This window comes from Taudactylus pleione, unplaced genomic scaffold (assembly GCF_031769625.1).
Source record: "Taudactylus pleione unplaced genomic scaffold, aTauple2 ptg000176l, whole genome shotgun sequence".
Classification (NCBI taxonomy): domain Eukaryota; kingdom Metazoa; phylum Chordata; class Amphibia; order Anura; family Myobatrachidae; genus Taudactylus; species Taudactylus pleione.
Window position 1 is genome coordinate 8,732,256 of NW_028284578.1, and position 19,928 is coordinate 8,752,183.

At 47.1% G+C, this 19,928-nt stretch overlaps 1 protein-coding gene across 1 annotated transcript; it reads left to right on the forward strand.

Moving 5' to 3' along the window:
* Nucleotides 1-7,557: 7,557 nt before the first annotated feature.
* Nucleotides 7,558-19,928, forward strand: LOC148520532 (uncharacterized). The gene is made up of 12 exons (XM_088475703.1): nucleotides 7,558-7,602; nucleotides 16,972-17,076; nucleotides 17,255-17,314; nucleotides 17,413-17,454; nucleotides 17,718-17,780; nucleotides 17,933-17,986; nucleotides 18,287-18,359; nucleotides 18,467-18,511; nucleotides 18,789-18,818; nucleotides 19,364-19,429; nucleotides 19,676-19,738; nucleotides 19,884-19,928. The coding sequence occupies exons 4-11, from the start codon at nucleotides 17,448-17,450 to the stop codon at nucleotides 19,713-19,715; spliced, it is 378 nt and encodes a 125-aa protein (XP_088331829.1). The 5' UTR covers nucleotides 7,558-7,602; nucleotides 16,972-17,076; nucleotides 17,255-17,314; nucleotides 17,413-17,447; the 3' UTR covers nucleotides 19,716-19,738; nucleotides 19,884-19,928.

A 19,928-nucleotide genomic window follows, 5' to 3' on the forward strand; every position in this document is an offset into this window, starting at 1 on the left:
ATGTCATAGGCGGATATATAGGCTTGAATGGCCTTTTGCTGCTCCTACATCCGCTGAAGCATATAGAGGGTTGAGTTCCACCGCGTCACAACCTCTTGCTTCAGGTGATGGCAGGGCAGGTTCAATAGTGTTTGCTGGTGCTCCAGTCTTCGGCACGCAGTCGCTGAATGGAGAAAGTGGACAGAAATTTTTCGGGCCACCCAAAGCATCTCCTGCATGCCCCTGTCGTTTTTCAGAAAATTCTGCACCACCAAATTTATTGTGTGAGCAAAACATGGGATATGCTGGAATTTGCCCAGATGTAATGCCCACACAATATTGGTGGCGTTGTCAGATATCACAAATTCCCAGTAGAGTCTAAGTAGGGTAAGCCAATGGGCGATGATTTCCCTCACTTTCTCTAAGCGGTTGACAGCGGTGTTCCTCTTCATGAAAACGGTGATACACAGCCTTGGAATGAGCTGGCATTTCTGAGATGCTGCTACTGGTGACGCTGCTGTTGTTGCTGCATAAGGTGAAACATCTACCCAGTGGGCTGTCACAGTCATATAGTCCTTAGTCTGTCCTGTTCCACTTGTCCACATGTCCGTGGTTAAGTTAACATTGGGTACAACTGCATTTTTTAGGACACTGAGGACACTTTTTCTGATGTCTCTGTACATTCTCGGTATCACCTGCCTAGTGAAGTGGCATCTAGATGGGATTTAGTACAGGGGACACACTACCTCTATCAATTGTCTAAATCCCACTGCACTAATTGCGGATATCAGATGCACATCTAACACCAACATAGCTGTCAAGGCCTCAGTTATCCGCTTTGCTTTCGGATGACTGCTGTCGTACTTCATCCTCCTCGCTAAGGACTGCCAGAGGGTCAATTGCTTAGTAAAAGAAGTAGTGGTGTTCCTACTTCCTCTCTGGGATGATGAATGACTCCCAGCGGCAACAGCAGCAGTGGCAGCAGTTGGGGTAGCAATGCAGGATCCTCCCGAGGAATCCCAGATAGGAGATTCAGTCATGCCAGTGACATGGCCTGCAGGACTACTTCCGATCCTGACTGAGGAGGAAATTGATGAGGAGGGAGTTGACAGTGTGGTTTGCAGGCACTTGGATACAACAGGAAAGAGGGATTTAGGTGTCCATGTACTGCTTACGGTCTTAGCCACAGTTTCTGAACTTGACAGTAACTTTTTATGAATGCACTGCAGGTGACGTATAAGGGAGGATGTTCCTAGGTGGTTAACGTCCCTACCCCTACTTATTTCACCTTTACATATGGTACATATGGCAAGACAGTTGCTCTCCGGATTTGGATAGAAATATTGCCAGACAAAAGAGGTGGAATGTTTGGTCTTCTGCCCAGGCATGACCATGATGGGCTTTTTCATCCCACAGACAACAACTGTCTCCCCCGGTGCCTGATTTAAACAAACCACCTCACCATCAGAATCCTCCAAGTCAACTTCCTCCTCAGCACAAGTAACACCAATATTCTCATCCTGTTGTACTTCAACAGTGACATCTTCAATTTGAACATCAGCAAGTGGACTGTGGGTGCTTCTTCCAGCACTTGCAGAGGGCATGCAAATGGTGGAAGGAGCCACCTCTTCCCGTCCAGTGTTGGGAAGGGCAGGCATCGCAACCGTCACCACACTTGGACTCTCCATGGGGATTTGTGATATCTTCTTAGAATTAGAAAGCACGGTTTTTTTGCCAGCTTAATTTGTTTGATTTTTGTAGCAGGAGGAGGGCTTCCATCGTCATGTGAAGCTGAACCACTAGTCATGACCATAGGGGAGGACCTTAGCCATTCGTTGCCACTCCGTGTCATAAATGGCATATTGGCAAGTTTACGTTTCTCCTCAGAAGATTAAAATTAATATTTAAGGTCATTTTCCTGAACTTTGCCATTTGGGATTTTATATACCCTCTATTATGACATTGGGCATCAGCCTTGGTAGACAACGTTGATGGCATTTCACTGTCTATGTTATGACTAGTGGCAGCAGCTTCAGCCCTAGGAGGAAGTGGTTCTTGATCTTTCCCTATTTTATATTTGTCTGACAAATTTTTGTCCTACATTTATGCGATATTGATGCACGTGCGGCTACTGCGCACACAAACACAAAAACATTTTTTTTTTTTTTCCGCAACTTTCGGGGTTACACCTTTACTCATGACACAGGTGCACACTTGCTGCTGCTACTTTGTTGATGCACATGCGGCTACTATGCACACAATTCACAAACACAGAAAATAATTTTTTTTATTTTTTGGGAGCACACTTTGGGGGTTACAGCACCCTTTAATGGATGAGCCAGCCAGCCTTGATTTATGACACAGGTGCATGCTTGGCACTACTTTGTTGATGCACGTGCGGCTACAGTGCACACAGGCCCTGATTCAGAGCTGGACATCTGAATCAGGACCGGTCTTTTTTTTTTTTAGAGCGGCCTCCTGGCCACTCGCATAGCTGTGGGTGACCACCCACAGCTATAGCGAGCGGCCAGGAAGATGGTCGCGATGGTCAAGACCATCACGACCATCAGGCTGTGACGAGACCCTTGTGGTAGGGTCTCATTGCCGCAAGCCCCAGAGAGCTTTTGGCTCTGGGAATGCCTCCGTCTGGGCAGCCACACCCCCAGACCACCCACCAAAGGGGGCGTGCTGTCACTCAACATCAACAGCACGCCCCTTTTGATACGAGACCCGGAGCGACGGATTGCCCATCGCTATCCGGGTCTCGCGCATGCGCACGATGGAGCCAGCTCCGTCGTATGCATGCGCACTGGCCTACCATCGACCAGGATCAGGCCCACAGTTCACAAACACAGAAAAAATTATTTTTACATTTTTTTGGAGTGCACTTTGGGGGTTACACTACCCTTTAACAGACGAGCCAGCTGGCACTTGATTTATGACACAGGCGCACACTTGGCGCTACTTTGTTGATACACATGTGGCTACTGCGCACACAATTCACAAACACAGAAAAGAAGAATTGTTTATTTTTTTGGGAATGCACTTCGGGGGTTCCACCACCCTATAACAGATGAGCCAGCCAGCCTTGGCGCTGCTACTTTGTTGATGCACATGCGGCTACTGCGCACACAGGACCTCATTCAGAGTCTCTCGCTTGATGCGATTGCTCGCCCCAGCGTATGCAAATTTGTCAAAGTGATGCCACGGGAAGCGATCGCTCGCCAAGGCATAAGCACGCCCACCATGTCTTAGCGAGCGGCCAGCGTACGCTCAATCGCACAGGCAGAGCCGCCCACCAGCACACATCTCCAGAAAGTGTATTAAAACATTGGTACATCGAGGACAATCAGAAGCGATCACAGTGCTTGTGGTTGTCTTACCCTACCGCAAGCACTGCAAGCACTTCAGTGTAAAAAACAGGCATGTGACATGTACTATAATGCTGCGTGTTAATTATGCACGCCTCTAAAACGGCATTGAAACACTCAGGCACACCTGCGTTCGCACCTCCACTCCCCCATTATTAGTGTCCTGCCCCTGTTACCACCCACAAATGGCCTCTCCTGTCTCTCATTTCACTGGGCTGTCTTTGCTGGGCGAGTGACCGGCCTGCGATCGCACAGAGTAGTTCACGCACGCGCAGAACGAATTGTATGCATGCGCGTACGTGCAGAATGAAGTGTACGCATGCACGTACGCAAAACATCGGGCTGCTTGCGAGCGCACAGCGCTACAGAGAGACTCTGTATCAAGTCCACAATTCACAAACACAGAAAAGAAGAATTTATTTATTTTTTGGAGTGCACTTTGGGGGTTACACCACCCTTTAACAGACAAGCCAGCCGGCCCTTGATTTATGACACAGGCGCACGCTTGGCACTACTTTGTTAATGCACGTGCGGCTACTGCACACACAATTCACAAACACAGAAAAGAAGAATTTTTATTTTTTTTGGAGTGCACATTGGGGGTTACACCACCCTTTAACAGACGAGCCAGCCGGCCCTTTACTTATGACACAGGTGCATGCTTGGTGCTACTTCGTTGATGCACGTGTGGTTACAGCGCACGCAATTCACAAACAAAGAAAAGAAGAAATTTTTTTTGTTTGGAGCGCACTTTGGGGGTTACACCACCCTTTAACAGATGAGCCAGCTGGCCCTTGATTTATGACACAGGCGCACGTTTGGCACTACTTTGTTGATGCACGTGCGGCTACTGCACACACAATTCACAAACACAGAAAAGAAGAATTTTTATTTTTTTTGGAGTGCACATTGGGGGTTACACCACCCTTTCACAGACGAGCCAGCTGACCCTTTACTTATGACACAGGCACACGATTGGTGCTACTTTGTTGATGCACATGTGGTTACTGCGCACACAAACACAGGAAAGAAGAATTATTTTTTTTGGAGTGCACTTTGAGGGATACACCACCCTTTAACAGATGAGCCAGCTGGCCCTTTACTTATGACTCAAGCGCACGCTTGGCGGTGCTACTTTGTTTATGCACATGCGGCTACTGCGCACACAATTCACAAACACAGAAAAGAAGAATTTTTTATTGTTTTTGGAGTGCACTTTCAGGGTTACGCCACCCTTTAACAGATGAGCCAGCCGGCCCTTTACTTATGACACAGGTGCATGCTTGCCACTGCTACTTTGTTGATGCACGTGCAGCTACTGCGCACACAGGCCCTGATTCAGAGCCGGACGCTCTGACAGAGCGCTGGCTCTGAATCAGGGCCGTCCCTGCTCCTTTTTGGAGCGGCCTCCTGGCCGCTCGCATAGCTATGGGTGACCACCCACAGCTATAGCGAGCGGCCAAAATGATGGTCACGATGGTCAAGACCATCGTGACCATCAGGAACGCCTCCGTCTGGGCAGCCATGCCCCTGGCACGCCTACCAAAGGGGGCGTGCTGTCAATCACCATCGACAGCACACCCCCTTTGGTGTGAGACCCATAATGACGGCTTGGCCATCGTTATTTGGGTTTCGTGCTTGCACATGACGGAGCCGCCTCCGTCGTGCACATGCGCACTTGGGAAACATCGACCCATTTGCGAGCGCTCAGCGCTCGCGAGCGGGTCTGAATTAGGCCCACAATTCACAAACACAGAAAGAAGAATTTTTTTTTTTTTGGAGTGCACTTTGGGGGTTACACCACCCTTTAACAGACGAGCCAGATGGCCCTTTGGCCCTTTACTTATGACACAGGCGCACGCTTGGTGCTACTGTGTTGATGCACGCGCGGCTACTGCGCACACAATTCGCATTAAAAGAAAAAAATAATTGTTTTTATTTCACTTGGGGGGAGCACCCCTGATGGACAGATCACCCCCTGGACCACACTACAGCACCCCTTTAGGACTACAGCATTTATGGGATACTGCACAACACAGCCCAGCCAGCCCATATAGATTTTCGAGTGGACACAGCCCCTATGGACAACTGACTGCACAACACAGCTCAGCCAGCCCCTATAGACAACAGCAGCACAACACAGTACAGCCAGCCCCTATGGACAACAGCAGCACAACACAGCCCAGCCAGCCCCTATGGACTGAGTGGACACAGCCCCTATGGACAACAGCAGCACAACACACCCCAGCCAGCCCTAACTCCCACCATCCCTCTTCACTGTAGACAGCCGGAGTGAAAAATGGCGTCTACGCGGGGACCTGTTATAGAATCCAAAACCCGTGAGATCCGACAGTGGGATGATGATGTTTTGCCTCGATTTCAGATTAGAGTCAGACGGGAAAACCCGAGCCGGACTCAGGCCATTATTCAGAGCGCTCGCTCTGAATCAGGGCCGTCCTTCTCTTTTTTTAGAGCGGCCTCCTGGCCGCTCGCATAGCTGTGGGTTGCCACCCACAGCTATAGCGAGTGGCCAAGAAGATGGTCGCGATGGTCAAGACCAATTGCAACCATCAGGATTGTGACGAGTCCCTTGTGGTAGGGTCTCGTTGCCACAAGCCCTGGAGTGCTTTCGGCTCTATCACAGCTGTAGGTACTCCCACTGACATCACTTGTGATGTCAGTGGGGCCGGCCCCAGACGGTAGGCGTTCCCATAGGAACGCCTCCGTCTGGGCAGCCACGCCCCCAGCATGCCCACAAAGGGGGCATGCTGTCACTCACCATCGACAGCATGCCCCCTTTGGTGCGAGACCCATAATGACGGCTTGGCCGTCATTATTCGGGTTTTGTGCATGCGCACGATGAAGCCGGGTCTGACATGCGCATGCACACTGGGCCAACATCGACTAGCTTGCAAGCGCTCAGTGCTCGCGATCGGGTCTGAATTAGGCCCTCAGTTTCATAAATCCAAACCCGCTCATCACTAGTTTAATTTCAATGTAACTTGTTAATATGTTCACATATGCCAGTGCCATGGCTGTGCCATCGTGGCACCGGTCCGCTGTAAGTAGAAGTTGCCTTCAAAGGCAAACAAGTTCCTGGCCCATGTAGTTGTCGTTATTAGTTATTAAGTTGGGAATAGCAAAGGTTCCATTAGTTTGGGGAATGAACATGTATAGACTTGCCACATCTAACGTGACCAGGAATAACAGCATAGGTAGTTCAGGAACTTTTATAGGGAGGCAAGTATTGTCACAAAGAAAGCCTTTCATTTGGTAACACAGGGCTGTCCAAAAAATGTGCCAGTGACTGGTTCAATGATCCTAAGGCTGATATAATGGATCAGCACTGTAGTTTTTTAAGTCTTTTGTGAACTTTTGGGAGCAATTAAATTGGAGATGAGCAATTTGGTTTCCTTGGAAACCTGAACTTATGGGATCCGAGTGATTCCTTGTCCCAGCTCTGGTCTTCCCGCTTAGTTTGGATAACAAAACACTCCAAAACTTCTTCCTGATGTCGATTCTCATGTGTTTTGGATTGCATATAAAAGTCCCTCTCTCAGGAATGAATGCAGTTGTTTATATACACGCAATCAGCCGAATAATTAGCACTGCGCATGCGTATGCAACGCAGTGTGTGAGCCAGACGCTCTGAACAGGACTGCGATCGCAGAGGATATGCAGACCCATGGCAGAGTGATTGAGAGGAACTGCAATTTGTGGGGGGTGGTCGGGCGAATGTGGGAGTGCCAGTGTGTTTCAATGGCGTTGCATGGGAGTGCATAAATTAGCCACTGTGATACCAGACACAGCCTGAGGCCTCATAGTGTGCGCTGAAGTAAGCAATTCCTGAGGTCTGACTTGCCTTAACTGTGCATATGGGTCTGATGTTACTCAATGTTACCGAGTGTTTCACTATTGTGATAGGATCACTGGTAAAGTGGTCAGTGGTAGATACATTTGCCCTAGGTTTTTGACCTATGTGTTCTAAAAAAGGAGAAAGTCTGCACTGAAGAAGGTTTGAGTTTTGGCTTTTGGAAAAGCCAGTTTGGGACCTGGGAGTGTGGATGTGAGGAGAGGGTGGGCTCCATCCACAGGCCACTCCGGGTTTTGGCCTTTTTGGCCTGTTAGCAGGCTCGTTAAGGTCTGCACCTGGAACTGGCTGATATAGGTTGTCTGTGATTGTAAGCTAGTGTCTCATACCTGGGAGAGAAAGCAGACTGGCTGGCTCAGAGACACTTGCTGAAAACTACCTGTAAGTCTTGAACATACGCTTGTGTTGATGGTGAAGGCAGTAGGCCCCACTATTTCTTTAGAGAGGGAACCTCTTGTCTAGTTAGCGCCTGGACAGGGCTAGGATTTACTTTTATATTTTGCTTTCCTTTTTGTTGCACAATAAAGTCTGGTACCGACCAGCTAGTACGAGACCCCAGACTGGTGTACTATTTTCCCAGCTGCCGTGTGTGTGAAGAGGGAGTCCATCTACCCAGGGGTGCCGAGAGGGGGGGGGGAGTGGGTACAGATTACCGGGGCCCGGGCTTCCTGAGGGGCCTGGCGGGGGCCCGGGTCTGGCGCCGCTCCCCCTCCCTCAGAGCAGCCCAGCACATAGCATGTGCTGAGATGCAGTGGAGACTGCTCGTGGCTGCTGAGCAGCAGCCACAGCAGTCTCCTATGCCTGTGGGGGGAGTGATCAAACTGATTGCACCCCCCCTGGCTTTGAGCAGGGCTGAGGGGGCCCAGAGCGCCCCTCTCCCCAGCGCGGGCACTGCAAATCTTTTTTTTTTTTCCGGGAAGGGGGCGTGGACACACCTCACGCAATTAGAGCACGCCCCCTATTACCCGGGCCCACCGCAGCTCTCCGCGGGCCTGCATCTACCCCAGGAGAAGGACTCCTAATCTGGTCCTGTTACAATTGGTGAAGAATGCGGGCAAGCACACACTGAAAAGTGCAGCAAGGAAAAATTTGTCCTTTAAAATTTAAAGGGGAAGACACATGATTGTTGAATCCCTGGAGGTGGCGTCAGCCAATGCACAGAGAGGCAAGGTTCAGCTTCCAACCAGCACCTGGTGGTAAAATGAAGGACGTAGTAAAAGCCCTGCTTCAGGCTACAGCAGGAAACAAACAAAATCCAGCAGGAATCCACCAGGGTGCAGCTATTGGCCTTGGAGATAGCCCAGAGGCAACAACAAGTCACCCTTTAGGAAACCGGCCAGGCCTTAGTGGAAAACAGCCCACCACCACTCACTCCATACGAGCAGTCACTTCCTCCAAAAGATGACTTTGGGCGATGATGTGGAGGCATATCTTGCCGCGTTTGAGAGAACGGCTGAAAGGGAGAGTTGGCCCAAGGAGCAATGGGCAAGTCTGGTGGCACCTTTTTCTGTCTGGAGAGCCACAAAAGACCTATTAAGATTTGTGCCTGGCCGATGCTAAGGACTATGTGAATCTGAAACGGGAGTTCCTAAATCACTTGGGGATCACCACCTTTGTTCGTGCCCAATGAGTCCACCGCTGGGAGTTCCAAATCGACAGACCTCCACGCTCATAGATGCACGACCTCATCCATTTATTCACCAAGTGGCTACAACCCGAGATGCTGACAGGACCACAAATCATCGAACGGGTCATAATGGACAGGTATCTGCGATCCCTACCTGCATCCTTGTGCAAGTGGGTGAGCCATGCTGACCATAAGTCCACCGACCAGTTAGTCGAATTGGTGGAGAGGTACATAGTGGCTGAGGAGCTGATGAGTCTGCCCCACCGAGCCCCGATGGCGCAACGGAGAACTCCCAACAACAATGGTAAAACTGTTCCTGGGGAGAAGGGTGCTGGGCAGTGGAACATGCCTAAGACTGAGGGTGGGGAACCTGAAGACAGGCTTGCTAGGCCAGGAAGGTTCCTGCCCCACAAAAGACTAGACATTAATGTGACTCAATGTTTCCGATGTGGTGGCTTCAGCCATAAAAGCAGTTAATTGTTCACTTACCTCTGAGCCCATGCAATGTGATACTGCTTTTGTCAAGCACAGGGGGTCTTTCTTTGCACAGCCAGCCTGTACTGCTGACCTACAGGCTGAGACAGAAAAACACATGTGTGTACTCACTGTGGAAGGCAACCGAGTAGAGGCTCTGTTAGACTCTGGTAGTCTGGTTACACTTTTGAGAACTGAGCTGGTGAACCCTTTGAAGCATAAGGGAAAAACTGTTGGTGTGACATGCATACATGGGGATACTCTGTATTTATATTACTGCCGAAGTGAACATCGAGATGCCATGTGGTTCCGCGGTAGTCTCTGTGGGTTTGGTACCGGGCTTAATGTATGATGTGATATTGGGAAGAGACTTTGCTCACTTCTGGAAGTTGTGGGAAAGCCAGTTTTGCACAGAGGTGAATCACCCTGCCTCATCTGAAAGGGTTACTGATGTAGTGACAGAGACAGAGATGTTCCCATTTTCTAGTATGATTGGCAAACTAGAGAATACGGAGCATGATGGTGGCTCGCCAAGTGTTGTAGAGCCTGTTGATCGTCTGCCTGATTTAGAGGTCAGAAGAGAGGTCTTTGCCATAGAGCAGTTAAATTACCCTACTCTGATGAAAGCCAGGGAGAATGTCAAGGTGATTAATGGTAAACCCGTAGATCCCGATAGTCCCTTGACGTATCCTCACATGGTAGTGAGTCAGGATCTGTTGTATCAGATGACTAAGAAAGGGGAGGAGATTGTGGAACATTTGATAGTTCCCAAAGCTTACAGGAAAATGGTGTTAGATCTGTCTCATGGCCATATAACGGCAGGTCACTTAGGGGTAGAGAAAACCACTGAGAGAATCGTGCAGAGGTTTTTTTGGCCCGGTGTCCATAAAGACATATCTGACTTTTGCGCCTCCTGCCCTGAATGCCAGTATCATGCTCCCAGACCACATTTCAAAAGTCCTCTAGTCCCACTACCAATTATAGAGGTACCATTTGAAAGAATAGCTATGGACTTGGTTGGACCCTTGTTGAAGTCTGCCCGGGGACATCAATATATTCTGGTAATTCTGGACTACGCTACCAGAAACCCGGAAGCGATACCACTACGCAATACGTCAACCAAGTCCATTGTTAGAGAGCTGGTCCATGTTTTTAGCAGGTTGGGAATACCTAAAGAGATACTAACTGACCAGGGTACCCAGTTCATGTCAAAAGTTATGAAGGAGTTGTGCCGCCTGTTTAAGATTAACCAGTTAAGGACTTCAGTTTATCACCCCCAAACCGATGGTTTGGTCGAGAGGTTTAACAAGACCTTAAAACATATATTAAGGAAAGTAGTCAACAAAGATGGTAAAGATTAGGATTATTTGTTGCCTTATCTGCTGTTGGCCATAAGAGAGGTTCCCCAATCCTCCACCAGGTTTTCACCTTTCGACTTGTTATATGAGAGACATCCAAGAGGGTTACTAGACATTGCCAAGGAGATGTAGGAAGGGCAGTCCAGCCCTTATAAAACAGTGATTGAACATGTTTCCCAGATGCAAGAGAGAATTGCAGCTGTAGTGCCAATAGTTAAGGAGCACTTGGAACAGGCCCAACTAGCACAGCAGAGGGTATATAACTGCAATGCACAGTTAAGAAACTTTGCTGCTGGGGACAGAGTGTTGGTGTTGGTTCCCACGGTATAAAGTAAGCTGTTGGCTAAGTTGCAGGGCCCTTTGACATCTTAGAAAAAGTGGGACAGGGCAACTATAAAGTTTACCAACCGGGGTAAAAGAAAACCAGATATATCATGTGAACCTGATAAAATCCTGGAAGGATAGAGCGGCACTCTCAGCCATCCAAGCCCCTGCAGTAAAACCCGGTTCCCTGGTACACGAAGTGAACGTGGCAAAAACCCTGTCAGCCAGTCAACAACAGGAGGTCAAGGAATTTTTGTTCCGAAATAGGGTACTGTTTTCTGACCTGCCAGGAAAAACCACGGTCATCAAACATGACATAGTCACTGACCTGGGGGTTAAGGTTAACCTAAAGCCCTTGGGGGTAATTGAAGAATCACATAGGGAGTGGTCCAGTCCCATTGTGTTGATTCCAAAGCCCAATGGGAGTGTGCATTTTTGTAATGACTTCCGAAAACTGAACAGTGTTTCAAAATTTGATGCCTACCCGATGCCAAGGGTGGATGAACTAATTGAAAGGCTGGGGATAGCAAGGTATTTAACCACTCTGGACCTAACCAAAGGGTATTGGCAAGTGCCATTACCAAAAACACCAAAGAAAAAAACAGCTTTTTCTGCGCCAGAAGGATTGTTTCATTATAAGATGTTACCCTTTGGGCTACATGGGGCGCCTGCTACCTTCCAAAGAATGATGGATAGGATTCAAAGACCCCATAGATGATATGCTGTGGCTTATCTGGATGATGTGGTCATACATAGTCCTGATTGGCAGTCTCACTTACCCAGAGTACAAGCAGTGTTAGACTTCTTTAAGGCAGGTCTGACTGACAATCTGAAAAAGTGTTGTCTAGGGATGGAGGAAGTAAAATATCTGGGGTACACCTTTGGCAGAGGTTTGATAAAACCACAGCTCAATAAGATTGAGGCAAAACAGAACTGGCCACGACCCCTCGATAAGAAGCAGGTGAGAGCCTTCTTAGGGATCACTGGATACTATATCCAGCTTTGCCACCATTGTGGTCCCACTTACTGACCTTACCAAGGGTAAACAAAAAACCATGGTGGAATGGGGTCCAGAAGCGGAGAAAGCTTTCCAAGAGTTAAAAATAGCCTTGTGTACCCAACCTGTTCTGGTAACCCCTGATTTTGACAAAGAGTTTATGGTACAAACCGATGCGTCTGGTGTAGGTATCGGAGCCATCCTGTCCCAAAGCAGAGAGGGTGAGGAACACCCTATTTATTACCTGAGCAGGAAATTGACCCATGAGAGAAACTATACCACAGTGGAAAAGGAAGCTTTGGCCATAAAATTGGCATTAGAAACTCTCAGGTACTATTTGGTGGGAAGAAAGTTCAAACTGATTACTTACGATGCCCCTCTGAAATGGATGTCCAAAAACAAGGACAGTAATGCAAGAATAACGAGGTGATTCTTGGTGCTACAAACCTTTAAGTTTTCAGTAGAGCACAGGCCATGAAGCCAGCTGGCTAATGCAGATGCGATGTCACACATTCATTGCTTGGGGGCTTCAGTTGTTCCGCCCCACAGGTCAAAACAAAGGGGGGGATATGTGATAGGATCACTGGTAAAGTGGTCAGTGGTAGATACATTTGCCCTAGGTTTTTGACCTATGTGTTCTAAAAAAGCCCCCAGGAGAAAGTCTGCACTGAAGCAGATTTGTGTTTCAGCTTTTGGAAAAGCCGATTTGGGACCTGGGGGTGTGGATGTGAGGAGAGGGTGGGCTCCATCCACAGGCCACTCTGGGTTTTGGCCTTTTTGGCCTGTTAGCAGGCTCGTTAAGGTCTGCACCTGGAAAATGGCTGATATAGGCTGTGTGTGATTGTAAGCTAGTGTCTCATACCTGGGAGAGCAAGCAGACTGGCTGGCTCAGAGACACTTGCTGAAAACTACCTGTAAGTCTTGTACATACGCTTGTGTTGATGGTGGAGGCAGCAGGCCCCACTATTTCTTTAGAGAGGGAACCTCTTGTCTAGTTAGCGCCTGGACAGGGCTAGGATTTACTTTTATGTTTTGTTTTCCTTTTTGTTGCACAGTAAAGACTGGTACTGACCTGCTAGTACGAGACCCCAGACTGGTGTACTATTTTCCCGGCTGCCGTGTGTGTGAAGAGGGAGTCCATCTACCCCAAGAGAGGGACTCCTAATCTGGTCCTATTACACTATGTTGCCCAAGTATACGGATATGAGTAAGGGGAAGTGGGCGTCCTTATGTTAGACTGAGATAGCATTGCAAATGCAAACAATTGCATATAACCGCTGATATTAGCAACTGCATTGCGTGCGTATAAGCAGAATAGCGATCATTAGTGAATCAGGCCCTATGAGGAGAGGGAAGGAGTGCAAAAAGTTTTTTAAGTAGTAGCTTGCGTTGGAGCCTAGTGGAAAGGGACAGAGTGACTCAGGCATTCTCATTGTCAGTTTGTGCATTTCATTTGTCAGACACAGTGACACTCGCATACTGCAGTGCAAACAAACAAGCCACTGTCTGTCTGTCTGTGGTGGAGATGATTTTTGTTTTGTTTTATAAAGTGAACCTGCACCTTTTTTTTCTCTAGGAAATTCATCACTGCAGAATACTGTTATATATAGTGCTACTTTTATATATATATAAATAATAAGGCACTCAAGTGCAGGTAAACACATTAAACCTACAGATCTGCCCAGCTATTTTGTTGCTCATGGTGTGGCATGAGTCGTGCCATGGACTTGTGGCGTGGCGTGCAGGCCTCTGAGTCGTGCCATGGATTTGTGGAATACCGTGGTATTCTTCAACGAAGGATATGCTATGGCATCTAATACAGTGCTTAACCGCTGGGAGGCGAGTGCTCCACTTTTGTAATTGCATGTAATACAGTGCTTAACCGCTGGGTGGCAAGTGCTCCACTGTTGTAATTTGTACTGAATGCCTTGTACTGAATGCCATACTGTTAAACTTACAGTAAATTGGATGGATATCTCATTCACATTCACAGCATTTGCATGTTCGCACAACCAATACTGTATTTTTAATGTCACATAATGTGCATACAGTACAGTACTGTACCATACAGTAAGATCTTATAACAGGATGCAAATCACTGCACATACAGTATTGTACAGTACATATGGTACGGTGCAGTAACTGAATAGTAGAGAAGTTGCCCGAGTTGTTGTCACGGTATAACCGATACTGTAAATTAATGAGATGCACGCACAGCTTTCACTGAGATGGGATGAATTACAGTATGACAATTATTTATTTATTTTTATTAAAAACAGCAGCAGGAGGAGTGCACAAGGATGAGGCCGCTCTGTGCGGTTCACTGTACTGTAGCTGTCGTGTGGGCTAGTGGTTAGGTGATCACTTTGGTAGAATTATGGTCCCAGGTTCGATCCCTGGAAAAGAATACCGTACCGTATATTTTTTTTTATTGTCACTGTCTGCTCTGGACACTATAGTGAAACTACTTTAGTAGTGTTGTACTGTAAAACTGTAGTGTTGTTTAAAAGGCTGCTTCAAAGTAAGACATTGCAAACTGTGCGTTTAAATAGTGCAAAACTGTCGTCAATGTCTGCGCTGTGGTGGCTGTCTGCTTTGAGGGGTTGCAATGGGATTTCATGCGCATGCCCAGTGGAGGGGTTACAATGGGATCTTTAGCACCAAGAGAGGGCTCTGTATCACAAACTGTGCGCCCAAACCGCAAACATGCGACAACGTAGATGCATCTCGGCCTTACACACGATAGATACATCCCTTGGACTGTGTCTGAGAGTGGTTTCTGACTGTGAGACAGCGCTCTGTGTTCAAAGCTGACTGTGCGTTTAAAGCGCAAAATAGCGTTGCATCGCAAACTTATGACAATGGTGATGCTGTTTCAACCTTGCACACTAAGTACGGTAGTACTGGGATCTGTATGAGCGAGAGCTCTCTGTATTACACGGTTGGCGCTATGGTGGCTGTCAGCCATCTGCGATGGATTAGAAATGGAGGGGGTACTATGGGATCTGTGGCACCAAGCCATACGCCATGTAGCGCTATGCCATCACTGAGCATGCGCAGTTGGCTTTATTACAGCAGTCGGTATGCTGTTGAATTTCCATTTCTGGTGGGCGCATGCCCAGTAGGAGGGTTGCGATGGGATTTCTGGCGCATGCCCAGTGGGCCGAGAGTCATACACAGTGCATCAGGTCCCTTCCCTCAAAGCAAGCAAGAGCCTCTCATTACCATAATAAAGGATGCTTTGTTAATCCATTTACTGTAAGCAGTCAGCTCTGCCCTAGTGTCCTGAAAAATGCTACGAATAGTGACCATTGCCAAGGACACCATCCCCCGTCTGCTAGGACAACTAGTGTGCCGCTATGAATGTGCCTGTACTGTATATTAAAAACTGACGGTGCCGTTGAATTTAGCACCACAGAATAGTGATTTCATAACTGCAGAAACTGGTAGTGAATCCACTGTATAGAATGAGAGACAGGGCTGACGGTGCTGTGAATAGCATTACACCACAAACTTGTGACAATGTAGTGATAGTGATTTCATGATTTTAGAAACTTTTCAATCCCGTGATGCCCACACTACTTTGCCACTACGGTTATAACTACATTACAGTGCACCACAGACGCCTGCCGTAACGAGTGAATTAGTGTAGACGTGCGTTGTGCGATGTACGACGTGCGTCACTTGCTAGTGAAAATGGCTGCTATGAGGGCAAGATGCTACTCATCTGGCGAGCTCTTTGTCTTGGTGAAGTGGCGGGACCAAGCGTTCGCCACAAACCAAGACAAAGAGCTCACCTACAGAAGTGCGAGCCGCGAAATATATAGCCTATACGGCGTGCGGTGCAAAGTACACTCACTCCAGCACAGGTGGAGTGACCTGAGGAGGGACAGGCCTCATCTAGAGCGCATTCGGAGGCGAAAACTTCGAAGTAAGTACAGCATTGCTGTATAATCACATAAAATTACAGTATACTGTACAATAACGAATACAGTATAATGCACGACACTGACATACTCTACATTACTGTACACTGCACTGTAGGGTGTTGGATACTACAGTATCTGACGATGACTGACAGTTGTTACCACATACTGACATGACTGGCAGACATTTGATTCACAGTCTGATTAAATCTACAGTACTGTACATGGACTAAAGGGTTACACACTATTGGTCGACATGGTTTGTTTGATTAATAAACCTACAGTAACAAAAGGCAAGTTGATTGATCCACCATTCTAATGTCTGTCGACCAAATCTATGTTAACCTACAGTACTGTACACACTATTTTTCTGTGCTGGGCCTGCCCCCCTTTAAGTATGACATTATTACTGTACGTCATGGACAGATTCAGGGGTTTCCAATCAGCTCCCAACTGTCATCTCACAGGCTGTTTGAAAAATGAAATTTGGGAGCTGATTGGCTGGTATCTTCTCACTTCTCACTCTGTGCCCCATTTACAAATGAAGGGAAATACCAGGGGGAATTTTCGTTTAGTATCACTGTGATACAAACGAAAATTCCACTGGTACTGTATTTATTAATACCGTACTTACCCCTCCGGCGAGGTGTCGCAAAGTCCTCAGCGAGGTCCTCCGCTGGGTTCGGGCTCCAGTGTCATGCACATGTGCCATCTTGTACAGCTCGTGGGGTGGCGACAGTGCCACCCACATAGCCTATGTGTGACGCTGCACCACTTGGTCACACAGTACTTTACTTTACTGGACTGTATATTTTTTTATATACAGTACAGTACCATACTGTTTTATTTTGGGCCCAATGCCAGCTTCACAGACTACAGTAGTTTTTGTACTACAGTATACTGTATTGGTTTGTATTTTAATCAATATCTAATTCCCTAAGGCCATCTACAGTACTGTACCGTAATCCCTCTCCAATTTGGAATAGAGGTCTGAACTCTTGTTTTCAAATGCTCCTTAATGATGACATGTATTTTTCCCCACAGGGCAAGCAGCACCCCCTGCCCCGGCAGCGCCACCACCGCCGCCACCACCACTGCCACCACCCCCACCACCGCCAGCAGCCAGGCCCAGTGGGCTGAATTTTCGGAGTAAGTACAGTACACACTACTGTACACTGTTCTCTCTCTCTCTCTCTCTCTCCTTTCTCTCTCTCACTCTCATTTGTGTGTTTTTGGTGTTATGGAGACTCTGGTCAAGATTTGTACAGTTTATTTGTTTCAAAATGGTTTTGAGGGAAACTGACAGTACAGTGTTCTTTTTCCAAAGTCCTACCTCCACGACCACCATCACCGCCACCTTCTGCAGCCTCCTCCTCAAATGACAGTGGTAATGATTACAACAGTTACAATATGGACACAATAGTGTAATGCTACTGCCTTTTTTATTTTTTGTATAATATTTTTTTTCTTATACTGTACACACAGACAGACTCGTCATTGATGAGGCTGCAGGAAGCCCCATGCCCTGTAAGTACAGTACACCACATTGTTTTCTACAGCACTGTATATCTCTCCTTTTCTTCCCTTGTCAGTCTCTCTCTACCTACGGTATCTCTCTCTCTCTCTTTATCCCTCTCTCTTTCTCAGTGTCTCTCTTTTCTGTACTAGTGTAATAGTAACATTATTACTATAATCGACCCGGTTGTGCGCGGATCTGAATCAGGCCCTACTGTAATTCTTTCTCTACTGTACTTGTATAACAGGAACATTCTGGTTTTTTCCCCCCACAGTTCTGCAACAAGGAAAGCCCCGGCGCCAGTCTCCCACTGACCCAAATTTGGGTTTTTGCCTGCGTAAGTACTGTGCCTTACACTACTACAGTATACAGTACTATAAATTGTCTTCTACTGTATCACTCTCGTTTTTTGTGTGTTTGTATTGGTGTTATGTACAGTATGGAGGTGTTGTTTTTCTACCGTATAATAATTTTTTCTTAAACACACAGTCAAAAAATTCAAACAGGAGCAGCTGGAGGCACAGCTCCCTGGCCTCTGTACGCGTAAGTAGAGTACATTATCTTTTTCTGTCTCTCTTTTTCTCTCTCCCTCTCTGTCTTTCTGTCCCTCCCTCTCCCCCTCCCCCTCTTTCTTTTCCTCCCTCCCTCTCTCCCCCTCTCTCTCTTTCTCTCTCCCCCTCCCTCTCTTTCTCTCTCTCTTTTTCCCTCTCTCTCTCTCTCTCTCTCTCTCTCTCTCTCTCTCTCCCTCTCTCCCTCTCTCCCTCTGTTTTTCTCTTTCTCTCTAAAAACATCTCCAACGTCTTCTCCTTACACAATAATTGTTTCTGTCCTTGTGTATTTTAGTTGAAGACATTGAAGGGCCTCAGCCCTCCCCAGAGCAAGAGGAGGACCCAGACTCCCCTCCCCAGCCAAATAAGTACTGTATACAGTTTTATATTGTAGTAATGTTACAGTTGAGTATGTTTACCCTCTACTTTCCCACTGAGTACTGTACAATACTGTATTATTATTTTCTTTATGCAGAACACCTCCATATAGTCACTGTGGAGCTGGAGAGCAGCAAATCCAGTAAACCTTTCTTTCTTTTTCTCTCTCTTTCTCTTTCTCTCTCTCTCCCTTTCTCTCTCCCTCTGTCTTTCTCTCTCTCTCTCTCTCTCTCTCTCTCGCTCTCTCTCGCGCTCTTTCTCTCTTTGTCTTTCTCTCTCTTTAATTTTCCTCTGTCTCTCTCTTTTTCGCTCTTTCCCTGTTTTTCTCTTTTTTTCTCTTTTTTTCTCTCCCTCTCCCTCTCCCTCTCCCCCTCCCTCTCCCCCTCCCTCCTGTAACATCCTGTCATTTTTTTCAACAGCATCACCAACCAGTGCCCTCCCCATGCCATGTAAGTACAGTACTGTATCTCTCTGCTTTATTTCCCTAGTCTCTCAGTACTGTACAGTATGTTTCGGTGACCTGTCTTTAGGTGCATACACGTTAGACGATTTGGATGAACGCTAACAATATTGTTCAATGATACAGTACAGTACATTATACAGTGTTGTTCATATCATCTAGTGTTTACTGTATGCAGTAAATCACCAAGGATGCGGGTGCGCGCTCCCCCAAGGCACCAACGATATCCGCAGTGGGCTGTACATGCAGGTCAATCTATGGATATTGTTAACCCTCCCACCCTCTTGTCTTTCTTTGCTGCCAGCATCAGCAAGTGTGCATAGTGTACACTTGACAACGCCAGCACTGTGACGAACAATATCGCCTCATATACTGTATACAGTACCTGATCTAATGCCCATGTCCCACACTGTACAGTAAGTGGATACTGTCATTAAAGTGTAATAATACAGTAGTAATAGTACTGTCAGGCTGAATTATTGACATTTTTCCATATTGTTTTCATGCAAAATGACAAATTTTTTTTACCCACAGTGCAAGGCACAGAAGGGCACCAGCCTCCCATAGACGATCCGTGGAAATGGAAACAGTCCATTTTGTGTAAGTACTGTACCGTACACTACTTTACATTGTCTTCTACTGTATCGCACTCCTTTTTTTTTTTTACTTTCACATTGTCTTTCTCTCCCTCCCGTACTACAAAGACCCATCTCACTTGCTCCGGGGCTCGCGTACGCACTGCCAGACAATCGACCCGGTTGCGCGCGGATCTGAATCAGGCCCTACTGTAATTCTTTCTCTACTGTACTTGTATAACAGGAACATTCTGGTTTTTTCCCCCCACAGTTCTGCAACAAGGAAAGCCCCGGCGCCAGTCTCCCACTGACCCAAATTTGGGTTTTTGCCTGCGTAAGTACTGTGCCCTACAGTATACAGTACTATAAATTGTCTTCTACTGTATCACTCTCGTTTTTTGTGTGTTTGTATTGGTGTTATGTACAGTATGGAGGTGTTATTTTTTCTACCGTATAATAATTTTTTCTTAAACACACAGTCAAAAAATTCAAACAGGAGCAGCTGGAGGCACAGCTCCCTGGCC